Here is a 26,453-nt window from a genome sequence, read left to right on the forward strand (position 1 = left end):
ATTGGTAGTTGCTTATGTGAAGCATAGAATTGTCATTTCTTGCTCCTGGGTTCCCCCTACAGTCAGGAAATGGAGTTCATGTTTTAAGCCACTGCTAAAGAACACACTTTTTTGCATTTCTGGATGAGCTGGAAGTGACAGAAGCATGAAGACTGAAGCGGTACATTCACACTACTGAATTTTACACAAATAGGACTTAAGCAGGGTTAGGCAGTTCTCACATGCGTTTTTCTGCCAGCTTTACCAAAGTTATACAGTGCAGTCAGCAGCGTGCTCCGAGCCCGGAGTAGCAACAACAGAGATCAACAACATGTTTTCCCTATTACAGTCAGTGGAGCATCAACATAATTGTGAAGCTGCTATTTAAAGGTAAAATTCTACATATTACTGCTTTAATGTTTTTTTACTTAGCCACAGTGACCTAGTAGCTCCAGTTGAAAAAGAAGCAAACTTCAGACACCCAACACTGGATTTGGTTGATTTATTACCTTTGGAGTAAAGGTGGACTAAGAGAATTGTGTAAACTATGGCCAAGATATTTTGATATTTGGCCAAACTATTGCTGTAAGTTATCCAGATGAATCAGAGATGTGTATTTACTGACTGATTATAATGGATCATATGTTCCTAGCGCTACATTAATAACTACCAGCTTTTTGTAACTCTACCACACTTACATCCTCACACTGAAACACTATACAGCACTTCAGCAGGCTACCAGAAACGGCACACCCAGATACACTGCAGTGTGTGTGTGTGTGTGTGTGTGTGTGTAACAGTCTCCTGGGAAGGATTTCTGCAGTAGTATCCGCCGTGTGCAAGATGATGAGAGCAAATCTAGGGCATCTCAATAACAAACTCAAAGCACACACACACATATATAAAAAGTATACACACACCATAGACACAAATAAAAGACCAGCTGCCTCTGTTCCTTGGTATCGTCTCTGCTTTCCATTTATCAATAATGGGTGAACATCTACTCTCCAGTACATTATATAATCCCACTACATCTCAGCATCTCTCTCTCACTCTCTCTAGGCCATGCTGGAAAATCAGAGACGTATCTGGAGGCAATTAGGAAGAACATTGAGTGGCTCAAAAAGCATAACAAGGAGGGCAACAAAGAGGGTAAGTGTGTGTTTTTTTTTTACTAAACCTCCCGATTCCATCTCCCAGCTGGCCCCTAATGTTAGTAGATGCTTATATGTGGTTTGTACCAAAATTCAACGTCAGGACAATGTCTAATGCCAACGTCAATTTAGTGTAGAATACTTATGACAGCTGAGGATGATATTTTGTTGGTGTAAAGTTAAGATGTTAAGTAACCAACACCCAACATCTCACAAACTTCTTAAGCTGACATTCAATATTACATCATGGCTATGATTAAGTCATTGCGTACACTTTTCAAAATAAAGGTGCTACAAAGATGTCTTTGAGCAATGCCAAATAAATGTCATAGAAAAGTCATTTTTGGTTTCACAAACAACCATTTGTGTTAAAGAAATGTGAGTGTAAGAACTTTAATACATCCAGATTCTTTGCATCCACTTCTTTGAACCCTTAAAAGGTTCTTCACACACACCTCTTATTTATAAAATGGATTTATAACATTCATAAAAATTCTTTATGAAGCTAAAAATGGTTCTTCCATGATATTGCGTAAGAGCCCTTTGTAGCACCTTTATTTAAAATTCAACATCTAATAATGGAGCTGGATGTCAAACCCAACATTGGTTTTTGACAGCTATCCGATTTGATTTCCAACCAAAATATTCCTCCAACATTGAACATTGATGTTGATCCGATTTTAAGGTCCTGTGCCTGGTGTAACACCACACACACATACACCACATATAGCTATAATGCACATGCAGTATTCAGCCGTTAACTGTGAATGATGAATCTGTTGCCATATTGTTGAAAAGGGCATCAGCATGTTGAGACAGGGCACTCTGCTCACATCACTACCCATAAATCTGATGAACTACATTTTCAAAGACCTTTTGGTAGCAAGGCTGCGTTCATTGAGGCTGTCAGTCGTCGTTCACCAGGTGAATGGCGTTTATAGTTATTAGTTGTTTGAGAAATTCAGAGGGGGAAGTAAAATGAGGAGTATTTTTTATGTGTGCCCCCCAGGATGTACTCAGGGAAGGTGCATATACCTAGTTTGGTACATATGGGCTAGTTTGTCAAATTGTGAATGCTTAAAGTATAGTGTAGTCTGGATTGCTAATGGTAATAAGCCTATATATCATTTTTATTAAATACCAAAAAATTTATGTCAAATAAAATATCTCCATTCTGATTGGATCTAATGTGGCATGTTGCTTTAACTAATTGCTTTTACTTATTTAACTATCGAATACCAGTCAAGGCTGTAGCTTGTTTTTTTAAGTGCTTTAGCTTATTGTGTCAGATCTAATTAAGTTTGGATTCATTAGATTCATTAGATTTATTTATTATTATTATTATTATTATTATTATTATTATTTATTGGATTCATTATTATTTAAAATATTAACTGCATTCCTGTTGGTTTTATTAAAATGTAAGTTATTAAAAGATGAAATCACATGTTTATGTGTAAACAGTACTTCAATAGGTGTGATTTGAGGACTCCAGATCAGACAGTAATACTGGACCTTCTCAAAGCTTCCGCTTATCCATATTATCTAGGCTGTCTGATTGTGCACATAATAATCAAATGTTCTGCACTGGTGGAGGCAATATTGTTTTCCGTCATTTCATGTAATTAAAATGTGCGTGCAGCTGGTACAACAAACCTTGTAAATGGATGAATACAAATACAGCTGAAAACAGTAGGAGGTTATATCCTGAAAGTTAATGATTTATCAGAACAGGGTCAAGCGAAGAAGCCAAACTCCATGCTGTCGAGCTAAAACCTTGTATCTACATTTTTGTATTTTTCCCTTTTTTGACATTATATGAATCTGGCAGTTGCTCTTTACATCATATCAAATGTTTGTGATGAATGGACCAATAGAAATGTCCAAAATGATTGATATATTTTTAATACAGGTATTTTCATTCCATGTTGCTGTATTTATAGGCACTAGTCTAAACTGGTCTACAAAACTGGACTTGAACCAACTGAATTATTTGTTAATATAATTTGAGTATGTTTACTGTATTCAAAGTTCATAATGGATTGATAGAAATGGTCCAATTTATATTTTAGTAAGATCAGCAGCAGACAAGCAGATCAGAAGTTCTAGTAAACAAAGCTTTTCTAGTGAACAAGGCACAAAGAAGTGATTCTATAGCATCCCTCATAAAAGACATTTCATGCACCTCCGTTTTTTAATCTTCCTAAAATTGGGGCTCTGAGTGGTTCACGCATTGCCACTATGGCTCGGGTTTGCAAACTTGAATCCCAAGCCATGCCGCTTTGCTATCAGCGGCCGGAGTCCAAGAGAGCACAATTGGCCATGCTCTCTCCGGGTGGGTGGGTGGATGGCTGGCGCTCCCTCCCCTCATCACTTTTAATGGAAGTTAGCCGGCACGTCCCTGGCACTTTTTTCAGAGCGTGTCGGCTGCCCAGAAATGCCACATCAGCAGCAGTTTGAAAAAAGGTGGTGGCTGGCTTTGATAGCACTAACAATGTTAACAATGCACTTACAATTGGCAGTCCTGGGATAAAAATGGGAAAATTGGATTTGATTAATAAATGTATGGGGGTCAGTGGTATTGTATTCACACTTGAAGGAGTGGTAGTTTGAAAGGTTTGAGGACTCCTGGTTCATTGTTCAGTTGGGCCACAGCGGGAGTCGTGCTGTAACTCACTCCTTACACCAGCAGACAGACTGAGCCTGAGTGCTCATTCAGAGCGGGGTCATGCACTGACCTGCGGACACGCAGAGAAAGAATACACCAATTAGAGGCTCTTTTGTTCGTCTAAATCTGCAATTAAAATGAGCAAGGGCCTGCAGAGGAGAGGACAGGAGGCTTTATGCAGAGCGGCTCATGCATATGCACGTGGTTAATGAGCTTGGTGTAATTACACAGCCTGTTGTTTTTAAAACAAAAGCATTTTTCCCCTCCTCCTTCCTGTCGGGTTACTGTACGCTGATCCGCACAGCTCCCGTCTGATTTTCCCTGGAAGAACAGTTTTATTGTTTCTCTGAAGATTTGATTCAAAATCTTCCAGACAATTCATTTAGTGACAAAGCAGTGAAGCAGAAACCAGTGAAGAAAGAAACAACACAAAAGAGACACCGATATTTTTAGTAGAGCGCTTTTTCAGAAGAACGCTTTTCCCAGTGTCTCTCTCCCTCATACACACACACACACACACAACCAGCCTAATATTGGGTAGGTCTTCCTTGTGCCGCCATGACAGAACTGACCGGCATGGACTCAAAGATCTCTGAAGGCGCCATGTGGTATCTGGCACCAGTTATGATGTAAGCAGCAGAGTGTTTAAGTCCTGTAAGTTGTGAGGAGAGATCTTCATGGATCACATCAATGAGCTTTGACCATGCCCATGACACTGTTGTTGGTTGTCCTTTCTTGGCTGACCACTGCATACCAGAAAAAAAACCCCACAAGACCTGCCTGGTGTTTTGGAGACGTTCTAACCCAGTCGGCTAGTTATCACAGTTTGGCTTTCCTATTTTCTCTATTCTCTCTAGATCTATATTTGTCCTCTTTTGTTTCTTTCTCTCCTTGCTCCTTTTTCTATTTACTGCCTCCCTAATCTCTCTCTTTTCTCTTTTTCTCTTTCTCTCTCTTTTCTCTTTCTCTTTCTCTCTCTTTTCTCTTTCTCTCTCTCTCTCTCTCTCACACACACACACACTTCTTATTGTGATTTAGTTGAATAGGAGCATAAAAATGTTAAAGGAAGGAATTCTGTCTGTCTCTCTCTCTCTCCCTCTCTCTCTCTCTCTCACACACACACACACACACACACACACACACGTTTCAGCCTCTCGATCAATCTCAGTGCAAAGCTTTCTCTTTCTTTTCACAGACAACACACACACATACACACATCCGTGCATGCTAATGCAAGGTTACTGTCACTGGAGATCAATGGACAATAGAAAAAGGGCTGTGCACTAGCCAAGGCTTGCAGACAGAGAGTGTGTATATGTGTATATGAGTGTGTGTATGTGTGTGTGGGTGTGTTATTCATAATGAAGTGGGCCTGTACAGAAGCAGTTCAGGTTATTTTTATGATAGTTAAAGCAGACTGGTATTGTGCTGTGTGTTAGTCAGAGACTGTAGTAAGAGCATGTCGATTAGGTAGCCTTTAAGGTGTGTAATGTGTATGTGTGTGTATTTGTGTGTAAGGAAAGTGTTGCACAGAGATTGATTGAGAGGCTGAAACGTATGCCTGTGTGTGAGACACAAAGAGAGTCGGGCAGAGAGGAAAAGAAAGGCGAAGAAAGAAGAGCGATGAGGTGAGAGAGAGGGATAATGAGATTACTAAAGCAATAGTTTGGCAAATAATCAAATGTATTCAGCCCTGCCCAGCCCACCAGACCCCCCCACCACCACCCCTCCCAGCCCGAATCTAAGAGACCAGCCAAGACACATTTGCCAGCTTCTTCAGTTGTACAGCAGAGCTACAAGGCTGAAGTAATGGAAGCTTATGATCACAGATTAGCATGGTACTAACTGCATGCAGTCTAAATCATCAGACAGTAATCTCTAATAGACTTGATTATATGGTTTCTGATACTGAATGACTCAGTGTTATCTAAAGCATGATTTAGAGGCTAATGCTGTTTTTAGCTATGCTACATACATTTTGCAGTGTTATAGCAAACATCATACCATAATAGTTAGCTTAAAAGTGGGCTATGATTGGTCATTTCATATGTCCAGGGTTTGGCTACATTAAGCAGTGAAAAGCACCAGACTCCTTCGCAGTGCTAGTTGTTGATGTTCTGTACATGCATGTGTAAAGCTGTGTTTCTCAGCAGTGTGTGTGTTTCTACCTGTAAAACTCTGTATAACTACTTTAGAATAGACCCAACTAAATATGAAGTCACTGGTCAGTATTCAGAATGAGCTGTTGGTCAGGGAAGTTATTGAAGTTTTGTAAGATGGGGTTATATTACATGGTTTTTACTCAGATTTTAGCTCCAATTGCCAGTCTGACAGTCTGTACAGACCATGCTGACAATGACAGCAGCAAGCTGCAGTACTTCCGTGTTAACTCTACGTCGCCTAGGTAATGCGACTGTGTGTTTAGGGGCATGTTTGGTTTGGTTCAGAAGCAAGTTAAAGTCATGTTATGTATGATCCCGAGTCATGTTTTCATTCGGCATTGACAAAAATAGTTGTGTAGTATACCCAAGACTTTAGAACAACACAGTTAGGAGAACCTAGTTAGGAGAACAGTTAGAAGATCACAGTTAGAAGAACACAGTTAGGAGAACACAGTTAGGAGAACAGTTAGAAGATCACAGTACGAAGAACACAATTAGAAACCACAGAGAAGAAGAGCTGTGATAACAGTTCTAACAACACAGTTAGGAGAACAGTTAGAAGATCGCTGTAAGAAGAACACAGTTAGAAGATCGCTGTAAGAAGAACACAGAAATCACAGAGAAGAAGAGCTGTGATAACAGTTCTAACAACACAGTTAGGAGAACACAGTTAGGAGAACAGTTAGAAGATCGCTGTAAGAAGAACACAGTTAGAAGATCGCTGTAAGAAGAACACAGAAATCACAGAGAAGAAGAGCTGTGATAACAGTTCTAACAACACAGTTAGGAGAACACAGGTAGGAGAACACAGGAGAACAGTTAGAAGATCGCTGTAAGAAGAACACAGTTAGAAACCACAGAGAATAAGAGCTGTGATAACAGTTCTAAAAAAACAGGAGAACACAGTTAAAAGAACAGTTGGAAGATCGCAGTTAGAAGAAGAGTTAAAATAGCACAGAAGAACAGTTGGAAGAGCGCAGGTTTGGGTTTCTCTCTCTGGTAAGGGGAGTGAGGGGTCTCCTCTAGTCAGATGTTCTTTACACTCAGAGCGTTATCTTTACAGCCTCTCGTTTAAACAGTGAACATTGGCTACACGCTGAAAAGAGCTTTGTGTAAAGACTTGATTTCATTACGCCTCTTTATCCAGCTGCTATTTAAGTTACCCTCGCAACTGATGAAGCTGGGTTAAGCCTCTTGTGTTCAGGTGAAGGATGGATGTGTAACTTCATGTTATTCTGCCACCTGCTGTCTATCTCTGCAGAAAGGCTCCAGCTCTAAAGGGCAGGGCAGACTTGAGTCAGTTGAAGACTACCTGCAAAAATTTTGAGAATGGAAGAATTAGTGTAATTAATTATAATATTTCTAATATATCACTCTTCTAATATTCAATAAAATATGCACTTATTTGTTGCCCAATTTTACATGTAAAACTACAAACGAAGGCATAAAACAAAGCAAAAACAGTGCTATTGGGTAGTATCCCGTCAATAGCTCCTTCCTCAAGATCTCTGAATGTGATATCTGTGGTCTCTGGCACCAAGACGTTCCTTCTTGTTCTGTAAGTTGTGATGTTTCGCTGCTGCAGGTCAGACTTGTGGGTCCAGTGCCTCTTAGAGGCAAACAGAGCACACATACCCCTCTGTCCATGTGATGGAATTGCGACCAGTACTTATTAGAGCAGCCCACCTTCTTCCATTGCTCCAAGGTCTAGTTCCAAAGCTTGCTTGTCCATTGTACAAGGTTTTGATGGTGGACAGGGGTCAGCATGGGCACTCTGATCAGTCTGCCGCTATGCAGCCTCATACGCTGCAGGGGTTTTGCCCTATGTGTTGTGAGACTTCATCCTGACAGTATCAATAAGCCTCGGGTGCCTGACACCCTGTTGCTGGTTTGTGGTCTGTTGCTCCTCGGACTACCCTCAGTTGGTGCTCACCACTGCTGTCTGGGAGTCCCCTGCAAGCAAAGATTTTAACAAAATCAAGTCTGGATGTGAGGTTTTGTGAATCTGAATCATTTCCTAAAGAATCGTATTCGAATCTACTTGCGGTGAAGTCTGAGATTCGCATCCCGTTGTAGACGTTTGTGAGACTGAGAGACAGGGAGAGAGAGAGTGAGAGGAGAAACAGAGAGTAACATACAAGACCAATGACTAAGGAGGAATAGGAAATAATACACACGCTCCTGAGTTTGCCGGCGGTTCTGAGTGTTTTTTTTTCCTGTGTGTGAATTGTCATTCTCCTGAGCGCCGCTGAGTCACTGCACTCCGTCTGGTAGAAAAGAGCTGAGCGTCTCAAACCTCAAACAGCCAGTCAGAGTATTAAAGGGGCAGTTCAATAAAAAAAATCAGATGAACGTTTGGTCACTGATCCCAGATTTGATATCTGACGTGTGCTTATTTCCTTTACAAAAGAAGATGCTAGGCTAATGTTGCTTACAAACACTGGACTTGGACTGTCACCAATCTCATCTCTGTAACATCCGAACCCTAAAACATCTTTCAGACCGCATCCAGGTCTTCAATACACTTCTCAACAGAGCTGAACGCTGAACTACCAGAGCCAGTTGTACCTCAGCACCCAATGTGGTAACACTCCGCACACTGCGGCCCAGTTTGAAAGCTGAGTACTACTACAAAGCTTTCCGTAATAGGTAAAATAGCCTGCATTCATTGGGCACAAGGCAGCAATACCCTCTAGAATAGAGTACCCCACAACCATTTAATCAAGAACTGCAATACTCAAGTCATAGGCAGAGATAGGAGTGAGGTTTGAGCCTACAACCCCAGGCCCCTGTGCTACAGCTGTGCAACATACACACCCAACCTGCATACCACCATGCCATCCACAAAATATGAATGATATGATATATTATATTATGGTTGGCACTGTGGTGCTGCAGGTAGTAGTTTCCTTCAGATACTCCGGTTTTCCTCCCACCTCCCAAAAACACATGGTGGATGAATAGACTGTGATAAATAGCCTCTTGGACCTACCCTTTAATGGACTGCCACCCTGTCCAGAGGGTATTCCTGTCTTGTTCGGGACCCATTGCAAACATGTCCAGGAAGAATTGGATTGGTTGTGGGTTTGAACCTCTCTCCTGTCTCTACCTGTGACAAGTTTAGTCTGTTCTACCAGTGTCTGTGTGGGTTTTCTCTGGATACTCCGTTTTCTTCCTACCTCCCAAAAATACGTAAGCTGAACTGGCTATAATAAATTGCCCCTAGGTGGGAATGTATATGTGTGTAGTACCCTGCGATGGACTGGTGCCCTGTCCAGAGGGTATTCCTGCTTTGCACCAAATAATTCCAAAGACTCCCTGTTGCGCCCTGTCCAGTGGATAAGAAGATGGATAGATTATACATTCTATTGTAGTAGAGTGGAACAGAGGGACAGCTCCAGGGGCCTGGGGTTGTGGGTTCAATCTTCACTCTGGTCTCTGCCTATGACAAGTTTAGTGTGTTTTCCCTGTGTCCGTAAGGGTGTCCCTTGGGTTCTCCGGTTTCTTCTGGGTTCTCCCAATTTACTCTCATCTCCCAAAAACACGTTAGCTGAATTGGCTATGATAAAGTGCCTCTAAAGTAGGTGTAAATAGGTATGTGGTTCCCTGCGATGGACTGGCGCCCTGTAAAGGGTGGGTATTCCTGTCTTTGTTCTGGCTGCACCGTGACCTTGACCAGGAAGAAGCCGAAACAAAGACGGTTGAATAAAAATTGTAAAGTAAAAAAATGACTTTGGCTTTGGACTCAGGCTGATAGGTTATAGGGCACAAAACCAAAGAGTCTGAACGGACTCTCAGCTGTAAGATAGAAAAGACAGAAATTAGTTCATAGGTAAAATCTGTAGTCATGTTTCCCTCAGAGACTAGATCAGAACAATAACACACTGTTCTTAGGAAGTGTTACTTTACCACACACACACACACACACACTTCTGCTGCCCACGCACTACAGCCAGAGAGACAGATGGAGGAAAGTGTTTTGGCTAATGAAAGCAGGATACGTGTGTGTGTGTGTGTGTGTGGGCAGTATGCACAGCAGTGTGTGGGTGAAACCATGGCTCCATTTCTGTGTATCTGTGCATGACCTAAACTTGAGTGTGTGTGCGTGTGTGTGTATACAAAGAGAGAGTGAGAGAGAGAGAAAGAGAAGGAGAGGGGAGAAAAACTGTGAGAGAGAAACAGAGAAACTAAAAGAGGGAGAGGGGCAGAGAGAGAGAGTGTGTGAGAGAGAGAGAGATTTGGCTGTGTGTTGAAAATATATGCATGCTTTGTGCCAGACTGTGGCCTCTTAGCAGGCATGAACTTTTAGGGCCTCCGGTGCCACACTGTGAAGTCTTACTCACACACATACACACACAGTGACATTCAGCAGGTCACAAATGCATTACACATTCACATTCACATACATACACACACACACACTGTATATGTTGGTCACTTGTTTGCTCAGTGACCTGATTCTGGATTATATACTGTTATGCATAGTTCTCAGTATGCTTGTGCACCACCTTTGTGGTTTCAGTGCCTTTAACCAGAGCTAAAACCAAAGCAGGGGATGGTGGGGGATGATGTTGTATCTGGGTGGCTGGTACACTTTACCGGTAAACAGGTCAAGGCTGCAAAAGGCTGCGAATTTCACCTAAAAAATTTTTTGGCTGCAGAAACAGCCCCAACCTACAACCCACCCAACTCATTTTATGAATACAATCCAACTGTAGTGTCAAAAAGTGTCTTAACCTAAAACTTTTTGAACGAAATTCTAACAGTATGTCATTATTATTAATAGTGAAAGCTTTTATTGTAGCAAAATTACACATTTTTAGGTTAAGACAACAAATTTTAGGTACATTTTAGGCCTAAAACGTGTGAAATCGATCTGAAATGGCTATTTCCTGAACTTGGCATCCAATAGACCAGTCTCTTCACAATCAGTGTTTGGGGAATTCAGCTTCTTTCTCTTCCTTCTTGCCTTTTTTAATAACAGACTGCTTTGCTGAATGTTATGTAATTAATCACAGATTTACAAGAACCTGAAACTTGTCAAATGTTTGGTTTAACAGTAAAACATTGTATTAACAAACCCAGTAAATCCATCTATCAGTGTATATATAGGTTGAGAAACTGAGAGAAAGTATTTCTGATCAACACTGTGACTCTTTCACTAAACAATGTTAACTCAATAAACCACCATTTATGATCATTACAGATTGGTTGTTTTGTAAATGTGGAGAGATTTGAAAGCAGGAAATATAAAAATCTGTTAACATTATTCTTCATGCTGCCTGCAATTAGCAGCCAGAGCCAGAGATAGCAGAATTGGCATTGCTCTATTCGGGAGAGTAGGTGTCTCTCTCACTCTCCCCACATCACTTCAGTGTGGCTGGCTGGCACAGCTGTCTGCTAGCCGGTGCATCAGTGCTGGGTACCTTTACACCGAGTGCATTGATTTTACGGTGTCGTTCCATCCGCAGCAGTTTGAAAAGAGGCGGTGGCTGGTCAGGCATGTCGGAGGAGGCATGTGTTTGCCCTCACTCTCCCAGTGTCGGGAGCAGTACATGTGAAAGGGGGAGAGAACCAATGACTGGGTTGGAAAATTGGGTAAAAAGATTTTATTTATGCAGTTCTAAATCAATATGTCTCATGTTCTGAGACTGTGACATACAATGTTGATATAACTACTAGACTATTTTAATACACAGGATATGGCACTGAATCATAATGCAATTTCCACTGGACCTTATTAGATTTTAATTTAATAATAATTTAATACCCCTGTTACATTATATATAGGCCTCTCACCAGTCGCTGTAAGCACAGAACTCTGCAAACACTTTCTAAGGAAAACCAAGACCTTAATATTCTAAAAAATTAGGGCTGCATTAAACAACGACTACTAATAGAAAACAAAGAACACAAGTAAATACCTAAAATTAACAATATTTGTCAGCTTCTCATCCAAATAATCCGTTCCACCTTAAACTGTGCAACAGTAATGTCTAGAAAAATACTTAACACAAGTACATAATGCAAATGCTAGACATTCCTAGACCAAGGCATAAGCTCACTGACAGTAACTTCTCTCTTCTTTCCTCAGACTATGACCTGTCCAAGCTGAGAGACTTCATGGACCAGCAGGTGGACACCTATATCACTAAAGGAATTCTGGAGAAGGACGAAGGAGAGGTCATCAAGAGGATCTATGGAAGCCTGTAGGCTAACAGTACTACGATAGTTATTCATTTATAATAGTACTTCAGTCTGAGTATGTACTGATAAACACAGTAATGTATTAATGGTAAACTCCCACAGTAAGATACAGTACCCAGAATGGACTAAATGATGCAATAACCGAGGGTATTACTGAAGATATGTTGCAAAAGGCAATACACACTGTCGGACATAAAAGAAAGTCAATTAGCAATAGATTATTAGGCCTGCTATTAGAAGATACGCGTAAGATACAATAATCTAAAGTGTAAAATACTCATATCGGAGTCCTCTAATACATGAAAAGAAGAGTTTTAGTACCTACAGGTTTAAAAAGCAGTGAGTTAGACCAGACTGTAAGATTGGCTTTAGAGGACACACTGTAGATTTTGCATTGTTTTCCAATTTTGCATCCATATTTCATGTGTGTGTATGGCAGCATAATCACTGTATGTACTCTGTCCTTGCATTTGATCTTGATTTATTTGATTTCAGTAAAAGCTAGAAAACTGTACGTATTATGAGATTTTCAGGCAACCAAAAAAAAGAGCCAATTTTCTTACTTTTTGTCCTGTCAGTGAGCTGTTACTGTTATTTTCTTTCTGGCCCAAAGGGGGCACCATCTCTGTCTTTCTCTCGTTTCTGGGTTCTCTCCCTCCGCTTGCAAATTATCTAACCCGTGCTCAGCCGTAGTCAAACACAATCAAGTATTTTTAAATGTAAATATTGCGACTTTTCCAAAATGCAATTAAACATTGCCTTTCTTTAACTGGTTGGTGGGTGTGGCAGTGTGTTTCTGGAAGAAATGGTGATACTTCAGGACATGCAGGAGGTTTCTGTTAGCAAGATAACCTTTAATTTTAGAATTGATCATTTTAGAGCTTATAAATGTAGTTTCCCACTCCTACCCCAAACGAAGTCCATCAACAATATGTGTTAGTGCCATTTTAGATTTGCACTGATGCTATGAGAGTAATGTAACTAACAAGTAATAGAAGCTGATGAGCACCACGAATTGGTATGGTGCTAACTCTGTCCCTAAATTACCACACACTCACGTCAGACTGGCCGGGAGTTGTTCAGTAATGTGTAATAGACTTGCTGTTATCTATAAATATGGACTAAAGTACACTAGAATGGCTGAAAACACTAACAGCCATCTCAATGCCTGAATCGTGTCCATACTTTTGTCCATTTGTGTTTAAACTAAGCAAATCTATTACAGAAATCTACCAACATTTCAGTGTGGTTTAAAGCAAATGTGTGATGTACACATGCGGTTAATACAATGCTGACATGGAGGCCAAACATCCGGTACTTTTTAGCTACATTAGCTGGCTTGTAGTGTATTAAAAAAAACAAATGTGTTGGCTGAGCAACCGAAATTTAGTGTAGTTTGCAAACATTCTTTGTTTTTTATATATATATTTTTTTTTATTTGAACTTTTAATGCAATTGAAATTCACAGGTGATAACACTTCTAAAAATACCTTGTAAAAAAAGCCAGATTCACAGGGAAATGATCTTTAAACACATATGATAAAAAACCATTTCCATCTGAATACAATGAATAACATTGTGTTGCAGTAGATTTGAAATTATTATTATTATTTAGACAATGTTCAGTAAATGTGCAGTGCTGTTATTTTAGCAGGTAATTAGCAACCCTGCTAATGTAACCTACTAATCCACAACTGAGCGAAAGTCTTAATAATCCTAATAAGATATTTTCATCTTCAACGCTGAAGCTTAAAAAGATAAATGCTCTAAGCTGGTTTTGTTGGTCTGGTAGACACTAGCATTTCTGTATGCTGGGGACTAGCACATCAGCTTCTGTTGTTGGTGACCAGCATACCAGCGCTCGAAACACAACATGTACTGGTTCTTGCTGGCGACCAGCTTTGCTGAAAATAGTTCACTTGAAATAATCATCTTCCGTACCAAGCAAACTCTAAATACTTTTGTTCCTGCATTGTGCTTGAGCCAGTATAATGTGTTCACAATTACTCCTTCATTTTTAAAAATGCATAAAAATAAATAAAAAAACACTTTTTAAATAGATATCCAACACTTTGGCTGGAACTGTAAAGACCGCTTAGCAAGTCTGCTGAAAACTTCTGAATACTTTGTCACTATTTATGCACAATTGGAACCAACAGTTTTGGTTCCACAGCTTTGAAATGGGACGTCTCCAATGGTTTGATCAACTGTGGCATCTCGTGGTTTCCATGGAGACACCAAGGCGTGAAGGGACACTTCTCGCCTTGAGAAAAACAAGTAATAAAATAATCAACCAGTTCCTTATACAGCCCAACCAGCAAAGCTACCCCAATTCAACACGCAACTAAAATAAAATAATAAATACTAGAAATTCAAATTCTTTAATACTGACATTTATTGGGATCTTCAAAATCCAAAAAGCACACTACATTATAATTCTCCAAAGCATACTTCACACACAGAAAGCATCACATTCACACGGCAAGTCCCAAAAATTAAAATTCAGCAGGCAGCCGCACACACGCTCTCACACACACAGTTCCATAAAGTCATACTGACTGAACACCAGCTCGTAGATGTGTCAGAGATTTACGTAGAGGGTTCTGATCATCAGGATACGATGCGATTAGTATTTTCAGGTCTGGCCTCAGAAATCCCGGCATGGTGTTGATGATGGATAGATTCGCTCAGATTTGTACAGCAGCTTTTAAAGCGTTCAAAGTGGCTGGATGGATCAATGGATGGATATGTGGCACCCTGAATAAACAGTGTGTCCAAAAAAAGCTAACATAGCTAATTACAGAAGTGAAGCTAGCGGGAGCTTTTGACACTTGCTAGCTTTAGCTTCAGCTTCTTAGCCATGCTAGTAAATTTGGGTGAACTTTCATTATAATGCTTTTTATAAAGCCACAAATAAAACAACAGAACTGAATGCAAAAACAGCAATAATAATAATAATAATAATAATAATAATAATAATAATAATTAGTAACTTATCAAAGGCAGTGGAGGTGTTAAGTCCTGTTCATGAACTGGTAAAAGCAAGCAAACATTTTGTTTCGGGTTTTTTTTTTTCCTGTTTCGACGCAGGGTTGAGGGAGTGGATGAAAGATGGACATCATTGTCTTAGCTGGACGTAAACGTGATCAGATTGGGGTTATATCTCCTGATAAGATGATGTCGGATGTGTTGGGTCTTCATCTTCCCTGTAAACAAACAAGCACAAATAAGATGCAATCAGAATCGAAATAAAGGCTTTTCACCTCATACTTGTTCAAAATCGGAAAAATGAAACATTTATATGAATACTTGCTATGCTCATGTAAAAGGTGATTAAATGACATTTATACCTAAAACATCAATACAACAAAACAGCCGAATTAATCCTGACAGTGAATTAATCCATCAAAGGAAACATTCTTAAGTACAATACATGCAAATACACTTGGACAAAAATATTGGGACACTTCTTAAACATTGAATTCAGGTGTTTCATTCAGTGCCATTGTAAAATCAAGCACCTAGTCATGCAGTCTGCCTTTAAACACAGTAGTAAAAGAATGGGTGGTTCTTCGGAGCTCATTGAATTTCAGTGTGGGACTGGAATAGGAAGTCAGCTGGTGTCAGCTGTCAGCTCGTGACATTTATTCCCTCCTAGATATTTCACCATCAACTGTGAGTGGTGGTATTGAAGTGTAAGAGTTTAGGAACCACAGCAACCCAACTACTAAGTGGCAAACCATGTAAAGTTACAGAGCAGAGCGCTGAGCTTAGTGCAGAAAAGTTTCCCAACACTCTGCTGCATAAATAACTGTAGAGTCTTCAATCTGCTGTTAGAGCTACAGAGGTACAGAGCTACTGATCAAAAATCATAACAAAAAAATAGCACATGTGGCTAGATTTGTGCCCCCTCTTTAATGTAGGTGTTAGGTTACATTCCGTAAATAAACAGTAATAATGTATTACTGTGCAAAAGTGTGTTCTCTGTAGAGGATAACCCTAATTACACATAGAAACATCAACAGTACATGGAAATTGACCAGTAAGCTTGCATTACTGAATCTTTTTGTTTCAGGTACAATCCATTTTCAAAAGCAATGCACCAGAGGAATGTAGTTTATATAGCCATCTGACCCTTTTTTGTACTGTATTCCTTTGCCCTTTTTAATTTCATTTAGTCTGAGTAGGCTTAATATAACTTTCAGTACCAGAGTACTGAAGTAAGTAATGACATGTGTGAAACCACTTCCATTTAGTCACTTCTCTGACCAGAACAACATCCACGTCCACAGGAGAGAGCCGGTGAGCTAGGGAGTAGAGAGGTAGTCAGGAAAGACTGCATGCTGGCAGCGGTGCGGTCCGATCCAGCCTGTGGCTCTGCTGCCTCTAACAGGCTGGAAGAGGGAATAATGCATGCAATCACATCATTCAGCACTACCTTAATCAACTAACAGAACCTTTACTTATGTCAATAACTGTCCTTTCTGACGGCTCTCTACCAGCCGTACACGGATGTAGTTAGAGACGCTGGGCAGAGTGGCCAGCAGTTAATTTAATGAGTGGGCCAGTGGACTAAGACTTTACCACTCTGATCTGAGGATTGCTGGTTCCAATCCCGGGTTATGCTGCTTGCCATCAGTAGCCAATTTTAAGGGAGCAAAATCGGCCTTGCTTTCTCGGGGGGGTTGACGAGACTTTCTCCTTACACAGCTGGGGAGCCACGCTTTCCTCCAAGCATGCTGACTATCTAGCGAGGACTGAACTCGCTTTCCCACTTCACCATAACAATGCTTTGGGATAGTCACCAAAACCAACTTCTCTTTTTTTTCTTTTTTTTTTTTTGAGAGAGAGAGAACAGTGGTGATATTTAGCTCTGCTGTTCATCACTAATTCAGCACAGCTCCTCTCTCTCTCTCTGACCCACATATCCATTACACTGAGCGAGAGAGAGAGCGAGAGAGAGAGAGAGAGAGAGAGAGAGAGAGAGACCATCAGAGGAACTTTTGGGGATATTTTTACTACTTGATTGAGACGGCTGTAATGAGCTGATCCTTCATGCTGAGAAGAGCAAGAGGGTGCTTTAGGCAGTGTGTTAGAGAGAGTGGATCAGCCAATACACAAAACCTTCTGCTTACCCCTACCTTCTGCTTCCACTCAATGGCCACTTTATTAGAAACACCTTTATATACATCCACTTACTGGCCACTTTATTAGAAACCTTTGCCTTGAGCTTCCACTCTCACTATCAGATATATTACTGGGATGGTAGGCTGACATGGTGGCGTTCAGGGTAGTGTGTATAGCACTGGTAAGAGGGTAGCAGACAGCAGTGTCAGTGGCATTGCTAGGTTGAGAGTGGGTTCACCATATAAGGTACCATAGATTTATTTTGAGAGAGACAGAGAGTGAGCACAAGTTAGAAATGAGGAACACACACTAAATTCCACAGATAACTGTGAGGACAGCACCAGTTCAATCCCACACTGAAACTGACCAGTCCAGTCTAACCAGTGAGCACTTCCTTTTGTTCTGCATGTATAGCACTGAGGTTAAGCGGTAGTTAAATGTCCACCAATCAGTCTGACCCAGCCAAGTGTCTGTATGCCTGGCCTGGGGAAACATTCTCCCTGCCTGCTGGGAAACTGTGTGCGTGTGTGTTTTGTTTGTTTTTAGGTGATTGCTTTCTTTGTTGCTAACGGTATTACATTATATAAAAAAACTTTAGAAATTAAATATAATTATTATTAGAATTATTATTATAAGGTACAGTGCAGTACTAAAACAGCAGCAGGACGGAGGCCTAATATTTGGCCAGTTTGTCCAAAACCACAAGTCCCATTAAGATTACTTAACTTGACACAGTTTAAGGAGAGTGTGAGATGATTCAGATGTGCTGTTAGTGCTGTGCTAATTAGTCAGGTCTCCAATTACTTACTAGCTACACTATGTTTACACTAAATGTCTGTGGACACCCCTAATGAATGCATTCAGCTACTTTAAGTTGCACCTGTGGAGCAGTGGGACTGTGGGACTTCTCTGGAATGTTTATGATGGAGTCCAATACTTTGGGGATGAGTTGGGGTGGTGATCATCAAACATCTTGACCTCACTAATTATATTTTTTAATGGCTTGCCTGGAAAGTAGAGCCAGTTCCTCAAACAAAAGCAGGATTTAAAAAAAAAAAAAAGATTAATACCCTTGATTTCAGGAGAAACGATACTTTAGCACGTGTCCCAATACTTCTGTCCATATAGTGCACACTATCTTAATAGCTCCAGTGGAAAACGTGAAGCAAATCTGATCGACTCCCTTTGAGGTAAGGTAGTGGAGCATCTCAAAAAAAATCTTTTAAAAAATCTGTGGTCTACAGTAAAGCTTAGATGTTCAGCCTGTTAGCAGAGAGACATATTCACAGTTTTCTATCAGTGTGGAAAAGGAAAAGGTCTTCCTTTCTCCCTTAGGATCCAAATGTTGACAGATGGGAATCTGTCAGAGAGGTGCAACGTCATTAGAGAGCTGACATTAACAGACTGATTGATTGATTGATTTTCCAAAAAAAAACAAAAAAACACAGCTGCTATGCTACACACCCTGCTGACAAGAGCTAAACCATACTTGAGTGTATATAGTCTTTTGTATGCGTGTAAAGATGTTGCTGTTCTAGTGTGTGTCTTTGTGCGAGTATAACTTTAACCTCAGCTGCAGATTTTGTGGTAAAAGTTTTCCCTGGTTGAAGAGACATCAAACGTTTATGTCGTTACAGTCTGTGGGGATTTGGACCCCGCAAAGACTTAAACACACGCATTCACACACAGTCTGACTCAGTTTACGGAAAACTGCACCAATCAGACGTCTGGTGGAAAAAAAACGTTGGGTAGACGGAAAAAGCTGAGTCAGTTTCCCAGTTTCACAGGATAAATCAAGATGCATGATGTCCAACTGTACTGTACTTTTATTAGCACAGTGTCCAAACAACGAGCTGTTCTGAATGTATAAGAGCCTCTCATTGTTTACTTACGAGGTATTGGCTGCAACAGAGTGCTAAACTAACCCCACTGTACGGAGGCTGTACTTTAGCTATTATGAGGCAATAATCAGAAAATACTTTTCTACTTTTAGAACATTTTGTGCTATGGATGCAAGAGAGATGCTGAGAAGGTCTGGCTAAACAAGCAATTGGCCTTGGAGAGAGCTAGCTGTGCTGTCCCTATCAGAGGGGAGATGTAACATTCCCTAAGAAAGGGCTCCGTCTGTACCTGCTACCTGATAGAGATGTCAAATCAGAGATAACCAAATTCCTTCCAGAAGACAAATAATATACATACTATAAGATTAGTGTGAGCTACACAAAGTAAAAGGGGGACACCCAACAGCAATAAACAGAATTATACTTAACAAGGCAAAACTGAGTGAGCCAATCAGAAAAGATAGTGAGCGAGGGAGAGCTCGAGAAAGCCAATCAGGAACAGCCACCAAGTGGGAGATTAAAATAATATAGGAGCGAATTCTGTGACTTGTACACACATCTCAGCAAATCAAACCTACTTGCACAAACAGGCAAGTTTTAGTGGTACAACAGTAACAGTCCGTTAGAAAAGCTTACAAGCTTACAAGCTCATTTCTGCAATTTTTATTTTTTATACGGTACAAACCTTCTGTAAAACCCCAATTTCTGTTCTTTATAAACATTAAAGGTCCGTTATGCATCACCTCTCAATAATCATAAGACACGGATACAATCACTGATCTGGAGAAAAGCATTTTTGCTCAGTATCATCATGCAACAACAAGCTCACGTCCCATGTTTTAAAAGACCACCCCCATCAAACTGACACAGATCGCCCATCCCCTGTCCCACCATACCTGCTGTCCTCGTCTTTGAGCTTCCTGGCGGCCTGCTTGGACCGCTTGATCTGTAAGTCCAGCATGTGCAAGTAGTCTTTAGCGGAAAGCTCCTCAGGTTGGCTGGGCCGCGTGTTTGAGTCCGGGGGTGAAGAATGATCGGGAGATTCCTGGGAGACGTCCTCCACCTCCTGGCTGATGCAGGGTGACTCCTGAGGGGTCGTGCTCTCGCTGTCTGGAGACTCCAGAGAAAGTCCGTTAAACAGGGACGGCCTCTCCGACCGCACCGGGATGTTCAGGCTGTGGCGCAGGAAAATGCAGTCGTTGCTGAAAAGCTTGTTCACCCGTTTGATCTGCTCCATCTGAGGGGAAGGAGGAGAGAGAGCTCGTCACATTGACCTGGTGGTGGTGGTGGTGGTCTTGGTTATATATTGGCAAGCCAGTCTGGTCGCGTCTCAAAGTTTGATTCAAAGAACCCAATCAAGTGAAGGCTAAGCCTAAAGCTAACCCAGTCAGAATAAGCAAAAGCTGACAAGCTAGATTATCTCCCTCATGTTGTTTCAACCGTCAGGCTTTAAGATGTTGCTATTGCTGTTAGCTGTTCTCTGTACTTTAGTCAGTGTTTATAGATAACAATGGGTCATACAGTGTCAGAAACCACATGAACAAGTCTATTAGAAATGACTGAGCAACCCCACACAGTTTGAGACAAGTGATGGTTTAGCACCATGCAAAGTCTAAGCTTGTTAGCTACATTTGCCTTGTAGCACCAATGCAAACGTCCAACACTAGATATGCCTTGGCTAATCGACTAGATTTGGAGTAAGTTGGGAAAACTGTACATTTAAATCCATCAATTATGAACAGTTTCATGGTTAGTAAGAACTTCCCAGTCAGTCATAACACTGCAGTGTCCAGAACCGTATGGTGTTTCCTATGTACTACCACACCTGCCTTACTTCATTAAACATTTAACAAAGCCCTTTATGTTCCAAGTCAGGTGAGTTAGACCAAGAAAACTCACACAGCACAGGCCGTCCCAGGACTGAGACTGTATTGGAATAACTACTCTTAATCATAATCCATCAGCCTTAATATATTTATGAACCAGGAGCTGCAATCACAGCATGAGCTTTCACACTCTTCATAATCCCAAATCTAGTCCTGGGGGTATTTCATAAGGCAGGATTTTTAGGTAAAGCTGGATATCTTAAGCCAACAGTTAAAACTGTCTAACAAGGCCGGCTTTTAGCTCTTCTGCTATTGAACGGGCTTTTCATGAAGGGGGACACTGTCCAAGATGAAACATTTAACCATCTGTTGTAAATAGGTCTAAACTCTTCCATCAGTGGTGCTGTAGTATATCTAGAGATTTTCCTGTTTAAAGACTGAGAGTCCTTGCAAAGATGTGTCTTGAAGGTGAGAGGGGGGGGTCCCCACAACTAGCACTGTAATGATAATCATATTACCACAATACTGCGATCAAGTGATTCCTACCAGTGCAGTGCTGAGATCATTATATTCAACACTGTAGTTGTTATTTCTGTGTCTATCCAATGCATGGTCAATAGAGCTCATTCATTTATGTGCATTTAAGATGTGGTGGGGGTGCTGTGGGAGTCCAATAAAAGGGAAAGCAAGCAAACCTGGATAAACTAGTCTGAAAAAAGTCCCTCAAAACAGTCAAAATCCCCAATTTACTTGACTTTGTGCTGTCAGGTATCTTCTAAACGAGTGTGACTTGAGCTTCAGTAAGCCGTAACATTGTCGGTGCTGTGGCGTCTAGCCTGTTTGCTAGCTAACTTCTCCAAGCCAAACTGGCCAGCTACAGGTCCAAACACGGCAGAACCTCTCATTTCAACTCCGTCATTTCAACACCAGTCGCTCAAGTCTGTCAATACCCATGTCAGTCAGTCAACAGCAGCTGCGCTGAGCTGTCTGATACTCTGTGGAAGTGTTGTGGAGCTAGCTAGGCAAACGCTGGCTTAGCGAGTGGGCTACAGAACCAACACCAGGCGATCAACCCGAGTCACTTCTGTCTAAAAGCCAAAAGAGTGTGTTTTATGGGAAACAGAATGTTATCATGCTAATCAGCTTCTCTCTTCTGATTCACATCTGTTAAACATCTGTTTTGTCAGACTCCCTGACTGTCGAACATTGATTGATTGATTGGTTGGTTCCGAAGTGTGCAATGTGTTCACTTAGTCGGAGAAACAATTTGACTGTTTTTTTCAGTTTATGTGAAAGCCATGTAAACGCTCTACAACCCTACCTGTGTAGCTTACGCTCCTCTTTCCGGTAATACCGTATACCACAGTAATAGTTTGAGCTAATAATAGTTTGAGAAAAACGCCCAGCCCTATCTACAGCAGCTGTAGACTGGACGCTTGAGGCTATGCTAGTTGAAGTGTTAATGCTACCTTATTGCCTAGGCTAGCGGTCAGGACTGGTTGAGTACTGTAGGGATGCCATGACATATTTGCATAAGGTATGCTGGGTATTATAGGAAGAAAACATGAAAATAATACAAAACCACAGATTTCATCAAATTGTTGAGGCTGAGGGGGTGTGACCATGTGCTACAGAATATTGCATAACAAAAAATAAACAAAGTAAATGCTGGTTTAGGCCAGAGTTATCTGCCTAACCACAGCTCACATTGGGAAACACCCTGTGGAGGAGCGCACTTGCTGTCTTCTCCCCTTTCTAACACGTAATTCCTATTCACATTCAAATGGAACTGAACCAAGTGGGTCAGAACAGGGAGAAGCTGCAGACTGCTGCAATTGATCAAGGTAACAGTTTTGAGGGATGCATTGCACTGGAGTCTTTGGGATGCGTCCTGATAACGTCACAACCTTGAACCTCTGCAGCTCAGTAGTGCAAAGCATGGAGAAATGGAGCAGAATCCGGGTTTTTGCAGAACGCAATCACGGCTATACTGGTTTATAGAAAAATGCGCTGATAAGCAATGATATACAAACTCGTGCACGTGGTACATGCACCATCATGTTGGTTTGTTCAGACGTGCAATTACTGATTCAGTAATGTCCTCAGGTTTGAAGGATGCAATCGCGGACTGTTTTCTATGGTGCAACTGTTAATTTTCCAGAATGACCAGCATGAAATCACGGTTTATTTATAGGATGCAACCGTGCAATCACATGCACGTGATCGCTACGGGCATGGATGTACCGTGCCCTGCCGTACCGTACCGTACAGATGAGATGCTGTGTGTGTGTGTGTGTGTGTGTGTGTGTATATATATATAAATATATAGCTACACAAAGGATATGACCTCGTGTCTTACCGTGACCCCATATTTAAGTGCGATGCCCTGCAGGGTGTCCCCGTCGGCCACGCGATGCTCCACATATTTCTCCCCCAGAGGCGCGGCTGCGATGGCCGTGCTGCCGTAGGAGCGCGTCTTGGTGCGGGCGAGGCTCTGCGAGAGCTCGCTGTCTGAGTCAGAGCCGGAGCGCAGCGGCAGCACGGGGGAGAACTCCGCCATGTTCCCCCACTGCAACACAAACACACACACACACACACACACACACACAGGGAACCCAGAAGCGGTCTGCCCAGCCCTCAGAGCCACAGCCCACCCGCTACTCGCCTTCCACACACGACCGCCATGTCTCGCGCCTGCATATTTTCACCGGTTTATCCCGAGCGCGCGCGCGCGTGTGTGTAGCGTCATATACATGAAGCTAAGCGGTGTTTCTTATTCTACCCGTTTTCCGCCACGACCCGCCCTCCTGCACCCGGATTGTCCCGCAGCATCTCGCCCCCTGCGCTGTGATTGGCTTGTTGGGTCAACAGCTCTGTGAGTGTGATTATGCCCTAGAGAATAAATCTTTTTTTTCCTGTGAAAGCCTATAAATGTTATCTCACACACACAAATTATTCAATTGTTGTTTTATTGTATATTATATTTAGTGTATTATATTATATTTATTTTGTACATATTAAATACATCTTGAAATCACTTCCTGACAATTTTTGCTAATTTATTTCGAGCTAATACGTTTATTAATATAAGGTGAACAAAATGTTATTTATTATGAATAATTATATATAAAAACATTATAAATTATATATAAATAAACTTTATTCATTTAGTATCAACACCAGCTCTAACCATCACTCATCACCAGGGCTCATCTAACACATTTATTTGCAATTTAATTGATTTTATATCATTGATATTTTAATGTAAATATAAAATATAAATACATAAAGGCATAAATCACATGTCAACACTGAGAGGACATCACAGGCCAACCACACTGACAGGATGCGGCTTTCTGTTGTTTGCCGGTGTGCCTGAAAACGGGTGGAAATAAATGTACGTAAAGGATACTGGTCAGATTAACGCCGTGAGTCAGGGGGCTGCTGGGAAATGTAGGCAGTCTGTTTACATCGCGTTCGCGTAAACTGTGTCAGTTCACATTAAAACTCCCTTACACATCAATATCCTTTAAACCCAGCCCGCTCAGTAGGTTGGTCTGAGTTGCTGTCGTCAGCTGAAAATCAGCCAAATTACAGCAGAATTATTGATTTAGGGCTAAAATAGTTCCTCACTGAAAGGCTAAAGCTTGAACAGCTAGTCTGAGGCCTGTGTTTGCATTTCCAGTGTGGAATGAATTCCTCAGTCAGGAGATAATGATTCACACACACACACACACAGGGACAAACACACACACAGGGACAAACACAACCATTGTTGCATGATTTAAAGGGGGGATTTCACGCATTTTTTAAATTCTGTGCATACTTCAGTGTTTGAGATGAACACAGTCAGAGTGGGTTTGGTGTTAAATGTTTCATTGTAGAGAAATGTACACCAATAAGATCTTATTTTTTCTGGCTGCCACGACTACAACACCAATATAGTCTCTTTATTTGCTATCCAAAACCACTAGTGAACTACACATGTCCCGCACACTTCCTAAACCATGGTAAATTGTCTCAGGCAGTGTATTCTGTACCAGCTGGTGTCAGAACTTTCTATGAGGAAGGTTTTTTACAAGTACAAGGCAAATGTAGGATGGGCTACATAAACAGTAGGTTGCTATAAACAGGAGGTGCATAGGCGAGGGGAGGGGGGTTCCCATCACAGGCTGAAATAACAAAGACAAGCAGAGTGTTGTATAGAAATGCTTTAGTGTGCTCGAGAAATGAGGGCTGGCTAAAGTGTAAATACAATTACGTCAGTTATATCTGTTATAGCCGCACGACTCTCATTTCAGAAGCAAAGCAGCTGCCCATAAACACACACACACACACACACACACACACAATCCCTTTGTAGATAAAGAGGAAGCAGGTGTCTCCAGGTTTCTATGAGGTCTTCTGCTCGGTTACAGCACCATGGTTACCAGCATGATGAAACTGTCACTCAAAAGAGAGAGAGAGAGAGAGAGAGAGAGAGAGAGAGAGAGAGAGAGAGAGAGAGGAGAGAGACTGAACAAGAGAGATGGAGAGAGAGATCAAATAGACAGAAGAAGAGAGAGTGAAGGGAGGAAGGGAGGGAGAGAGAGAGAGAGAGAGAGAGAGAGAGAGAGAGAGAGAGAGAGAGAGAGAAAGAGATGGAGGAGAGAGACTGAACAAGAGAGATGGAGAGAGAGATCAAATAGACAGAAGAAGAGAGAGTGAAGGGAGGAAGGGAGGGAGAGAGAGAGAGAGAGAGAGAGATGGAGGAGAGAGACTGAACAAGAGAGATGGAGAGAGAGATCAAATAGACAGAAGAAGAGAGAGTGAAGGGAGGGAGGGAGGGAGAGAGAGGGGAGAGAGAGGGAGAGAGAGAGAGAGAGAGAGAGAGAGATGGGGAAAAAAGAACAAAGAGAAGGGATAGAGTGAGATAAAGGGAAAAAAGAGGAAATATAGAGGTGGGAAAAGAGTGAAAGAGAGGGAGAGAGAAAGAGAAAGGGAGGGGAAAGAGAGGGAGAGAGAGTCCAGTTATAACCCCTACTTATGTAGTCAGACTGTAAACACTGAAGCTGTTCAGTTATATAATATGTGCAGTTTTTATTTATTCAGTTATATAATTTATGAGCAGTTATTCTATTATTCTGTCTATTTACAGTATCAGTGTCAGTAATGTGTGCGGTAATGTACGGTGTGATGTGCTGAATGTAAATGTGTGCAGTACGGCTGGAACATGGAGTGCATTCAGGCCGGCAGGTGCAGCGTGTCACCTAATACACTCCTGCAGGTCGTAACCGGATACACTCCGCTCCTGCTTCTGCTTTACACACTAAAGCTGCACACAAGTCATGTTTTATTAATCTGCTCCCACCACACTGTTTCCATCCTCGCTCATCCTTCATTCATTCAGAGAGGAACTTTTATCATGGAGATTAGCTCATGGACTCATGTATGAGGCTGTGTGGTCAGTAATGCATACTTGATCAGAAACCAGGGTTTTTGATCAGTGC

General features: G+C 41.4%; 2 protein-coding genes across 2 annotated transcripts in view; one reads left to right on the forward strand and one right to left on the reverse strand.

Annotated features, from left to right (window-relative positions):
• Nucleotides 1-12,944, forward strand: part of scg3 (secretogranin III) — a 35,595-nt gene extending 22,651 nt beyond the window's left edge. The window contains exons 11-12 of the mRNA XM_072695464.1: nucleotides 1,042-1,131; nucleotides 12,058-12,944. Coding sequence (XP_072551565.1) covers nucleotides 1,042-1,131; nucleotides 12,058-12,176 — 209 coding nt within the window. The 3' untranslated portion in view covers nucleotides 12,177-12,944. The remainder of the gene's footprint in view (nucleotides 1-1,041; nucleotides 1,132-12,057) is intronic.
• Nucleotides 12,945-14,541: 1,597 nt separating this feature from the next.
• On the reverse strand, nucleotides 14,542-23,733 carry lysmd2 (LysM, putative peptidoglycan-binding, domain containing 2). The gene is made up of 3 exons (XM_072695686.1): nucleotides 23,324-23,733; nucleotides 20,035-20,375; nucleotides 14,542-15,376 (listed from the first exon to the last, which is right to left on the reverse strand). The coding sequence occupies exons 1-3, from the start codon at nucleotides 23,522-23,524 to the stop codon at nucleotides 15,328-15,330; spliced, it is 591 nt and encodes a 196-aa protein (XP_072551787.1). The 5' UTR covers nucleotides 23,525-23,733; the 3' UTR covers nucleotides 14,542-15,327.
• Between the last annotated feature and the right edge of the window lie 2,720 nt (nucleotides 23,734-26,453).

This window comes from Salminus brasiliensis, chromosome 13 (assembly GCF_030463535.1).
Source record: "Salminus brasiliensis chromosome 13, fSalBra1.hap2, whole genome shotgun sequence".
In the NCBI taxonomy this organism is placed as follows: Eukaryota; Metazoa; Chordata; class Actinopteri; order Characiformes; family Bryconidae; genus Salminus; species Salminus brasiliensis.

Excerpts from the sequence above, each read along its gene's own strand:
- lysmd2 (XM_072695686.1), bottom strand. The coding sequence starts at position 23,524 with ATGGCGGAGTTCTCCCCCGTGCTGCCGCTGCGCTCCGGCTCTGACTCA. Across the intron at positions 20,376-23,323 it reads CACTTAAATATGGGGTCACG|ATGGAGCAGATCAAACGGGT; the intron begins GTAAGACACGAG and ends CCTTCCCCTCAG. Across the intron at positions 15,377-20,034 it reads CTCAAAGACGAGGACAGCAG|GGAAGATGAAGACCCAACAC; the intron begins GTATGGTGGGAC and ends GTTTGTTTACAG.